The sequence below is a fragment of the Syzygium oleosum genome, unplaced genomic scaffold, assembly GCF_021117445.2.
Source record: "Syzygium oleosum isolate NSW1041296 unplaced genomic scaffold, Sole_v2.1 Sole_v2.55, whole genome shotgun sequence".
NCBI classification, from domain to species: Eukaryota; Viridiplantae; Streptophyta; class Magnoliopsida; order Myrtales; family Myrtaceae; genus Syzygium; species Syzygium oleosum.
Genome location: NW_026607539.1, coordinates 166,872 through 177,500, shown reverse-complemented (window position 1 = coordinate 177,500; position 10,629 = coordinate 166,872). Strand labels below are relative to the sequence as shown.

Here is a 10,629-nt window from a genome sequence, read left to right as displayed (position 1 = left end):
CTGCACATTTATTAAATTACGGCAGTGATGAAAGGGGTTCATTGAAAGGATGTGAAGATATGTCTGATCAAAGCGATGTCAAGATCGACATCTGGGGAAAAGAAAATTTGCTCACCATTACCATAGGTCGACTAGAAACTATGGATATACTAGTAGACGTCCAAAAGACACAACGAAAATTATACTGTGCATGGAAAATTGTTAAATATCCAATGATTTAGATATGTAATCGATAGAAGGAATTACAAATGCTATTATGAATTTCTTCTCAATATGTGATGCTTTTCCACATCAATTTGCCTCTAAGGAATAAAAAACCAGTAAAAGATAAAAGACAGAAGTCATCAGAAGAAATGTAGTTGAGTTCCTAATTTTTTACACGACTGATTTTTGGAATACTTTGTTCTCTTTTATTCTGCATAACCTATCTTCATAGGTCCTTGAATTTGGTTGTCTGAGGTTAAGCGTTTGGCTCGGATGCGACAAATCTCGCGTTCAAATGACAAATCCTCCCACTGAGAGTAAGCCATGCCCACCACCAACAAGCCATCGCTATCAGAATGAATCAATTTGTACTGTCATAAATACAGCTCGAGTGTAAGAACCTTCATTGCTTTCTCTAATGTGCCTAAAGTTTCATTTATCATCCCCAATTGTGGATGCCCTGGTGACCCTATAAGAAATTCGTGCACAACACCATCTATTTGGATCCAGCTATGTCCTGGTTGCTTCTTGACCCTCCTTTCTCTCATGAACCACCTCAGAACGGAAACATCATCCCATTGCCTATCAGCTGCAAATGCATTAGCCAACATCACATAACCAGCAGAGCTTTCAGGGTCAACTTCCACAAGCTTTTTCGATACATGCTGAGCAACTTCTCCCCTAGCATGGAGCAAGCAACCCCCAAGTAAAGCTCCCCACACAAAGTTATTAGGTTCAAAAGGCATAGAGGCAACAACTTCTAAAGCTTCTTCAATATGACCTACACGTGAAAGGAGATCAATATAACAGGCATAGTGTTCCAAACTGGGAGAGAGTGAAATTCTCATCTGCATCACTGAAAAGATCCTCCGTCCCTCATCCAACAAACCTGAGTGGCTGCATGCACATAAGGCTGCAAGAAATGTGCTAGCATCAGGATGCAGACCAAAATCTTGGATGCCGGAAAATAGCTGCAGTGCCTCTTCTCCTTCACCATTCATTGCAAGGCCCATGATCATAGCATTGAACGAGACAATATCTTTTCGTATCATCTGATTAAAAACTTCTTTAGCCCCCTCCAGCCTCCCGCACTTACAATACATGTCTATCAATGCAGTCGCTAGAACTTTGTTCGATTGAAGAATGCCTTTGCTGCCTTCTGACCTCAAATAATTGTGAACCCAATTGCCAAGATCCAAATTACCAACCTGAGCACTAGCAGAAAGGACGCTAACCATAGTAACTTCATTAGGTTTTCGGTTGCTATCCTCCATCATTTGGTGGAAAATATGCAGAGCCTCCATAGGGCAACCATTTTGCACAAATGCAGTTATCATGAGATTCCAAGGAAGCAATCTTCCAATTCCATGATCAGTTATTTCGTTGAATTTTTCCCTACACTTATCTATTCTTGCCAATTTTCCATACAAATGTATAAGAACAATATTGGTTGAATCACGTTTAATATCATCAAGATTCCCATCTTCAACAAATTTTGACAGAATACTAACCCATTTTTCTAAATGGGCTACCTGAATAGTAGAACAAGCCGATAAGACACTTACAAGGATTTCATCTTCAAGCCTCAAATTTTCCTGGACAATGTTAACAAAAAGCTGCAACGCATCTTCAGCCTGACCCGACTGAGCATAACCAGAAATCAAAGAAGCACAAGAGACCAAATTCCTCTGGGGACTTTCATCAAACAGCTTACGGGCGGAAACCACATCCTTAACTGACTTGGCATAAATGGAAAGAAGGCCGTTACACACGACAGGATCCTCACAAAAACCAGCTTTGAGCACATGGGTGTGAACCTGATTCACTTGACGGGCGCTCGCGCGTCGAAAGCAGGCCTTGAGAAGGAACGAGAACGTGAAATCATTCGGCGAGAGCCGGCGCCGCTTCAAGGCTCTGAACAGGGACCAAGCATTCGGAAACAGGCCCTCCTCGGCGAAGACCCTTATGATGGCGTTGAAGGGGAAGATGTTGGGTTGCTTCAGCTGTTCGAAAACTTCGAAGGCGATGCGAGATGGGTATAGGCCGATGAGACGGGTCGCCACCAGATTGTCCTGGTGGGCATCGAGCCTGAAGACTCGGGCGTGGATTTGAAGAAGGTGAAGGCGGGGAACGCGGCCTTGCAAGAGAGTGGAAAGATCGGAAGCATGAACAGGTGGAGTTTCTGCTGCGGAGTGAAATGAGCGACAGCTTCTTGGTACGAGGTTGGATGGAGACTTCGGAATCCCAGAAAACATGTCGGAGGCTAATTAAAGTTCGCATCTTTGGGTTTCGGACGGCGACGGAAGTAGAAACGGGTACTAGACTGGGGTGTCTGAATGAAATAATATTAGATAGCCAGCACAAAACAAATAATATGAAGTATTTTTAATAACCAGCACAAAAAAGAAGATTAGATAACCAGCTTTTTCCTTCTTTCACTACCAATCGACGGGCCTCGGTGATAGCCGGCCACTGGCCACAAAAGAGGGCCGACCTTGCCAGTCTCAAGCGAGGTCAAGCTAGCCTAAGGTCGGCTAGGCTCCACGTTGCCAGATCCAGGCGAGGTTGGCCCTCGCCTGTGGCTGGTTGTTGGTCATTGCGAAGGCCCAGTCACTAGCGGAAGAAGAAAGAAAAACAGAAAGAAAGATAAGAAAAAGAAGAAAATAAAAAATTGTTAAAAAATTTGAAATATTTTTTAACAAATTGTCAAGGCTAGCGTCGACTATGCCACGTAAGATAATCGGTGTTCACGTCAGTAATTTCAAACCAAAATTGGCAAGAATGACTAAATTGACAGATTGTTAAAAGGTTTAGAACTCAATTGGTATAATTAAAAGATTTGGAACTGAAATAGTACAAGTGTAATAAGTTTAAAACTCTTTTAGTAATTTCCCCAATAGGAAGCACTAGCACCATATGTTCAAGAGTATGATACCATAATAATCACCCCTACTTACTAGGAAGCAAGTTATTTACTCAATTATTCCCAAGATTAAATCTGAAATACTCCATCAAGACAAAGATTCGAACGAAGCTTGACTTCATTAACATAATGCCATTTGGCAGGTCAAACAGCAATAAGCAGATCTGACCTTTTTTCTATGCCGGTGGAAGATTGAGATGAGGAGGTGAACTAACAAAAGAACCAATCAAGACATCATCTTTCTATTCTTTCCCAGCCGAAGCAAAAGGCAAGTCTCCAACTTATCATCACGGCCCTAATTCTACCCAACAACAGTTCTTGCTATATAAACTCCCATCCCCTTCCTCTCAGCCCATCAATTTCAAGTCCTTGAGCCTATCACAAGATAATATCTATTGCCCACTTGCCAATATGACTTCTTTCTCAAAGAGCCTTGTCCCCTTCATTGCCCTAATTTTCTCTAGCATGAACATGAGCTTCGGAGCTCGTCATATGCTACAAGTCACCATGCCAACCATACCGACTCTTCCCACCATACCAACTTTACCGAACCCGGTGTCGTTGCCGCTATTGCCGGCCATGCCAACATTGCCCAAGGTCGCCGTGCCACCCATGCCCATCATCCCGACGACCCTGCCTCAACCCACACTACCGACACTTCCGAGCTTGCCGACTGTGCCAGCCACCTTACCGCCGATGCCAAGCATCCCTACTTCTCTCCCTAAAATCCCCTCTATTCCTTTCCTCACCCTGCCTCCAGCTACTAGCCCCTGAAGATTTTTTGTACCATTGATCCATCGGGTGCCTCAGTGTGCTTTTAACTAGAGTTTATTAGCATGTTCGTTAATTTATGAGATGTCTCTTGGGATTCTGTTTGTTATTCAATGTTTATTGCCATGTAACTTCCTACCTCTATGATGTGTATTGATCACACATTGCTTGCGTTTTATCATGTTCTTCTCGTTGCTGCCCCAGCTCGTTATCGCGTCCAGTATATTCAATCGATCTCATTCAATTGACAACACAGGCGGTCTATACTTATATATTACAAATATATCTCTTCAAGACAAGTTCACGCGTGTGTATTTATTAGAAGAAAACATTCATATAGAAAAATACGACTAAGATTTATTATTATTACATGTAAAAATATACCGTCTGACAATGAGAGTATTGTCAAAAGAACAACAGTTCTATGTTTGGTTGTGTCAAATAAGCATGGTCAATCTCGAAAGATCGAATTAGGCTTAGATTTGACACAAACTAATTTCATCAGACTCGGAATTTTGTAGTTCCGACCAAGGCAACTCTTTTGGGATCTCGCCAAGTCTTTCGCTCACGATAATTAATCCAATTGAGGTTGCCATATACCTGGCGTTCTTAGAAAATTTCCCCCGACACCATTCTTATCCGTCTTGTTCTCCTTTTCTTCTACATTCACACATTGTCCAAATGCCACACTCATTTCGCGCACCCGTGAACATTGTTACTGGCAGACCATATGTGGAATATTGAGTTCATAACATACCATCCCACAGTTCACATTTGTCGTTGCAGCTGTTGTATTGAACTTGTGATTAAGCTTACGTGATCTTTGTTAATTGCACGCCTCGCATTTTTGTGCGTAAATCTCCAAAAGTAATGACTAGAAAGACCGTGGCCAAAAGAAGGCGCAAAAGGAAAAGAATAATTAAACAGCAAACCGGGACGTTCATATTTTTGTACAACAGTGAAATGCGGGTAAACTCAGGCGAAGACAAAAGTGCACATAAGCTTCGGTTCTCATCATTAGAAGCTTTTCATTAACAGATTGGGAAAACTTATTTTTGATGATGACATACATATATGTACTTACCGTAGGCAATTCTATTCATTTTATGGAGGAAAGGTGAACAGTGACTGCGTCTCATTGGTGTAAACGATTTCCCTTGTGATTCTATCCTGCATTCTTGTACAGGTTGAAGAAAACAATGAAGAGGCACTTCCAACTCTTCATGAAACTTGTCTACTGCCAGGGGCGTCATTTTCAGGATCAACTGTAAGAGATAGAAGTTCCACAAGCTCCAGCCTGTATTCAAGGCCTCTCAGATGGTGCCCTAACAACATGCACCTAGAGAAGCAAAGTGAAGGATGAGAATAGCTAGCATTGTTGTCAGTTTTAACAATTGAACAGGCTTCACTGAGTATAAAACAGTGAAGGACAACAGTTATCTGCAATATATTTCAGAGCAAGGACAATATGATGCTCAATTTCTAGCTTCAAAGTGCATCGGATAGAAAAATGTTTCCAAACAGTTGGTCTTCCATCAAGTGCCATAATATGACAACCTCTGGCACAGTGAAGTACAGACTCACAGCAATCAGGACTGCAGAAACTAAGATATAGATGAGCTTGAATAAAAGTGTCTGATACAACAGTACATGTGATTCTAAACGCCAGATACAGCAAGACTAGGCCAAGATCCGAATCAAGTTTATGGAAGTCCAAGCAAGAAAGAATGCCACTTCGAGAGTAAATAGGTAGAATTTGCTCAACTTGGATCAAGCTGACAAGTTAATTCTTGATTTTTCAGATATATTAAGCTCCCATAATCAGGCAAGCAATCAGGCATCTACGATTGACTAATACCCAATATAGAGCAATGGAAAAGATAAAAGGAGCTGGACTAACCAGAAGAGGAGCCGTGCTAGATAATCCCTAGTTAATGAGACGATTGGCTGGAACTGGAGTGACACATTCTCAACAAGTTCAGGATAATCATCATTGCCAGAACATACTTCTTCGTCTGACGAGTACTCTGATGAAGAAGGACCCTTTGAGTGCATTCTAGGAGACAAAGTTGCAAGAAGACCATGAACAACCGAGTGGATTGTTTCCCTCAATTCAGGCAAGGAAGGTTCTGATAGCTCAGCCACCTGTTTCCACATATTCCATTACTCCAAGTGTATACGGAAAGTAGAAAACACTTCAAGATACACTTTGAAGTAAGGATGTCGCGACATGTCCTCATCCAAACATGAAGTTCACTAGTTAAGAGTGCCATCCATTAATAGGTGCAAGCAGTACGCACACATGCAAATAAAGGAAGATAGAAAGAGAAGGGATGGCGAATTGGCAATACTTTGACACAAGATTCACAGTCATGAGTAGTGCAGGTGATGGCAATTCCAACACAAAATGAAAAATAGGTAAAAGTCATAATAAACAAAATTAGATAGGTAATCAAAATGGAAAGCCATATAACCAAGAAGATTAGATAGGTAAACGAAATGGAAAGCCATAAAGCCGTAATGCCATGCTAAGCTGACACTTTTCCAAACAGTAATGCAATAGAAGAGCACATGCTAAGTTCCAATCATTTAAGATCTATGTGCCGGATCCGGGTCGAAATGAAAGGATCAGGACTGGGATTTTGTTGCTCTGTAACAAGTATAATGAGCGGCTTTAATTAATATCAAAGCACAAATCAGTTGCACTGGAGGAAGATTGACTTGAGGACAAAACGAGAGAATTTCGTTGAGAGCTTTTCTCAATCTAACTCATTCTAGATATGTTCCTACAACTAATTTTCTCTCCTCAGCTCTCTATCATAAACACGTATGTAAAGGTCTGTCATCAAACAAGGCTCCCATTGAAAATCATTCTTTGATTTGACTGGGAATACGCAACAGGCACAAATTAAATTTCTCTGAATAATTTACTGTCAAACCAGAGAATATTCATGTGGTAAAGAAGCATTGCTACTTCATATACTTATGCTAATGCTACTTAGTAAAGTTCAGCAGCTACTTTCTATTAGGCAAATATAAGTACTTATTTGGGAAGAACTGAGTGGAGGAAGACGGTTTCCTAGTTTTTTTTTTGGGTCGAGTGATGGTTTCCTAGTTAAATTACAAATAAATGGGAATTACTCTGACAATCCTCTAGTTTCGATCAAATTACTCGAGCAGGCATTGTATTTTCACAAAAGAATAATTACACAAATGGTCCATGAACTTTGGCGAAATGTGTAATGTGGTCACTGAACTTTTAATTTGTTCAACGTGATCCTTGAACTTTTAATTTGTTCAATGTGGTCCCTGAACCTTTGGTAAATGTTCAATCTAGGTCTTAGACTATATGAAAATATCCATTGTTATTCTTCTATTAATTCAAGTTCAAGGACAACATTGAATATTTTCATATAGTCCAGGGACTAAATTGAACAAGTAGCAAAAGTTTAGGGACCGCATTGAACAAATTAAAAGTTCAAGGACCACATTGCACAGTTAGCTAAATTTCAAGGACATTTGCGTCATTTTCCCGTTCACAAATTAGTCTAACATCCCTCCTATTTTGCTCAAATTGCTTGCTCACCCCATATAATATCATAAACTATTCTAAACTCTTTGTATCAAAAACAACTTTGTGACCTTATTAATAGGTACTTAAAATAAAACAATTACATAGCTGACGTGGCATATTTTGCTATTTTCTAGGATCTTAAAATTATTAAACTAATATATATACCTATTTAAATAGCTTTTAACATTTTTACTGTTTTATTTCAGGTACCTCCTGGTAGGGCATCGCAGTAGTTTTTCAAATTACAAGAGGGTGTCAGAAAAATTAATGGAAATCCCATGTGTTAGAGTAGTTTGATTCAAATCCTGGAGAGGGGGAAGGGGTGTTTGAGTGAAAATACAATGGTCACTCCAAGTAATTTGATGGATGGTAAATCACCCATAATAAATACTGGACAGTCAATTGTAAAGCCACTGTTAACTACAGAAGCCAAACACAGAAAAAAGAAAACAAGCGTGCGCACACACATGTATAGTAATATCCATATGCAGATAGTAGCCTTCGGAAAGAATCTAATTCTAGCATGATGAAACCTTTTCCGGTTCTAGTGATCTCAAGTAGTCCAGCAAATCATTTTTTTCCTCCCCGACAAACTGTTGCATTTGGAGAGCAGCACTTTTCCTCTTGACTTCATGTAGTTCCTTCATAAAAGAAACATAGGAATGAAAATTTCTGCACCATTATTCTAATGGAACATTCAACCATGCCTCAAAGAAAAATATCTAGCCATTTCAGTGAGGACATTGGGCATAAATACTCCCAGATTAAATATGACATAAGTGGATATTTGATTGCTTTAAAAAATTAGGCACCAGTTTCACAGCAGCATTATTATGGAACATACTATTTGGCCTACACTGCTCTTTTATCACACTTCATCATCTCCTTCAGCTAACTTTATTCTCATCAAGACGAATTAAGCTTTGCCTTAGTCCAGTCAATGTCAAACTTACAACTGGATAGCTTCCAGTTTCCTAATCTGATGACTAACAGCAGCCCAAAAAATGGGGCTCCAAGATTAAAACAACATTTTGGTTTACTTTATCAGATACAAGATTAAGCATATATGCCAACATAGTCAACTGCAAGTACAAAAAGATGCAACTGTATATTATACTTTATTGACAACAAAGTTACTGATAAAAAGAATTAACATTTAAGTAGCATGAGATGGAATGCACACCTTTTTGGCAGATGATAAACGAGATTGTAAATTAAGAATATATTTCTGAGCTTCACGAGAAAGTTTGCCTAGACGTTTACTATCAATATCCTCAACTGTCTCTTCTCTAACTTTTTCATATTTGGGTGATATCGCGCTCTTTCCAGAAAAGTTGATTTTTCTAGCACTGTCTAGTAAAATTTCTGGCAAGCCACTTTGTGAGCGGTCTTCAGTCCGATTTTCAGAGCTCTGTTCATGCGTATCAAGATTCCTTTCAAGGCAAAGCTTATATTCCGCATTTCTCAGTGTATAACTGCATTCCAAGAAACATTTCCATCACAAATGCATAAGAGGAGACAAACAATATGTTACTGAAGAAAAGAAAATGGAACTCTCGGATAATTTCTTTACGTTCTCAAATGCATGGTCTAGACGTAGTCGTAACTAATGGAGCATACAAGTAGAGAAAAACAGAATCTTGTTTTTAGAGCGAAATTTATATAGTTAATTCAAGAGAATTGAGTTTTACTAGTTTTTCACCTGAGGGAACTTATACGATTACAAAGACATAAACTCTTGATGCCTATGCATATTATACAAGATAAGCATACCCTGTCATCATTGAAGAAACCAACAACTTCGAGAGTGGCTCCCACAAAGCTTCAATATATACTTGAAACTGATTCGACGGAAGCAACCCCAACATTCCTGATATCGTCCTCTTCATCGCGTCAATAGTAGTTGGGGCCACGTCTTTCTGAATAAGGCTCACGTCTAGCGGTTCTATCTCTTGTATCAAAGCGAAGAGAACCGATTTCTGGAAAGAGCATAATCCCAACAGCTTAGCATCAACTTCGGCAGCAAGATGAGAGTTGAAACATGCAATTCTAAAAAGCGCGTTTGACAATCGAAACAGAAACATCTTCAGAAAATGGATGTCCCGAGCCGCCAAATGAATCTCGCCAAGGCAAAAGCTTCCACTCTCGAATGCTCAGAACTACAACTCGGTAGCAACTAGACAAAATTTACCCTTCATCAATCATAACTTTTTCTCTCGCTCCCTTCACTCCCTTAATTGCTCCTGAGATAGAATAAATTCAATTTCTAATAATTCATGTGGTTTAGTTCCAGCCATTACACTCTCAATTGCAAAAGGCAATCGCTTGTAGTCTCCAACTCAATCTTTACATCTCATGCCACGGACACCATCACCAAACAAAACTTCCATTTTCTTCTGTAATCTATTCGCGCCTCACACTAAAGCGGCTCACGAGGACAAAAAATTTCCTAATTCCCAACGAAGAACACCGAGGTTTTAAAAAACATCACACAACAAAACAAGCTCCAACATTTTGGCAATATCATCGACAGCGCATCACAACCGAAAACGACCCACTTCCGAGGCGAATTGCCCCCCGGTCAATCGAACGGAATCAGACACCAACCTGAGGCGAATCGACCGACGGACGATCATCCCGGGGGCCGGGATCATCGGCCGACGCGCCGTCCGCCGACGAGGAGGCGGCGATCGAGGCCCGGCCCTTCCCGGGGCTTACTACGGAGATGCGAACGGGAGGAACGGCGAAGGAGAGAGAGTCAACGCCGCGGTGGCAGTTGAGACGGTGGCGGCGGACCAGGTGGTGGCGGTGGTGGTGGTGGAGGCGAGGGAGGGAGGGAGAAGAGGAGAGGAAGGAGGCCAGGGTTGCCATTGCCGCCGCGAGCAACACCGACGACGACTGCCCCCCAACCACCGTCGCCTTCTCTCTCTCTTCTTCACGACTCGGGGGGCGGCTGGAGCTGTCGGCCAACTGCAGCCACAATCGGCGGAGGAGACGACAAAAAGCGGAGGCGGGGGGGAAAGGCCGACGCTGACCGCGAGCTTCGCGGGGGTGTCCAAAATCTCGGACGGGCCCGTCGGCTTCTTGGGCTTCGATTCTACCGTATGTTGTCATTTTACTATACTCGAACTCAAAGAAATTGCATCCTAATAGTAAA

General features: G+C 41.2%; 2 protein-coding genes across 2 annotated transcripts in view; both read right to left on the bottom strand.

The window, feature by feature from the left end:
* LOC115687762 (putative pentatricopeptide repeat-containing protein At3g08820) overlaps positions 1-2,599 on the bottom strand; it is a 3,761-nt gene extending 1,162 nt beyond the window's left edge. Inside the window, exon 1 of the mRNA XM_030613422.2 lies at positions 606-2,599. Within this exon, the coding sequence (XP_030469282.2) occupies positions 606-2,459 (1,854 nt within the window). The 5' untranslated portion in view covers positions 2,460-2,599. The remainder of the gene's footprint in view (positions 1-605) is intronic.
* Positions 2,600-4,890: 2,291 nt separating this feature from the next.
* Positions 4,891-10,601, bottom strand: LOC115665004 (uncharacterized). The gene is made up of 6 exons (XM_030586887.2): positions 10,080-10,601; positions 9,246-9,451; positions 8,656-8,947; positions 8,006-8,113; positions 5,799-6,043; positions 4,891-5,237 (listed from the first exon to the last, which is right to left on the bottom strand). The coding sequence occupies exons 1-6, from the start codon at positions 10,584-10,586 to the stop codon at positions 5,120-5,122; spliced, it is 1,476 nt and encodes a 491-aa protein (XP_030442747.2). The 5' UTR covers positions 10,587-10,601; the 3' UTR covers positions 4,891-5,119.
* Positions 10,602-10,629: the final 28 nt, after the last annotated feature.

Excerpts from the sequence above, each read along its gene's own strand:
- LOC115665004 (XM_030586887.2), bottom strand. The coding sequence starts at position 10,586 with ATGACAACATACGGTAGAATCGAAGCCCAAGAAGCCGACGGGCCCGTC. Across the intron at positions 8,948-9,245 it reads GTTTCTTCAATGATGACAGG|TTATACACTGAGAAATGCGG; the intron begins GTATGCTTATCT and ends CTTGGAATGCAG. Across the intron at positions 5,238-5,798 it reads CTAGCACGGCTCCTCTTCTG|GTGCATGTTGTTAGGGCACC; the intron begins GTTAGTCCAGCT and ends TTGCTTCTCTAG.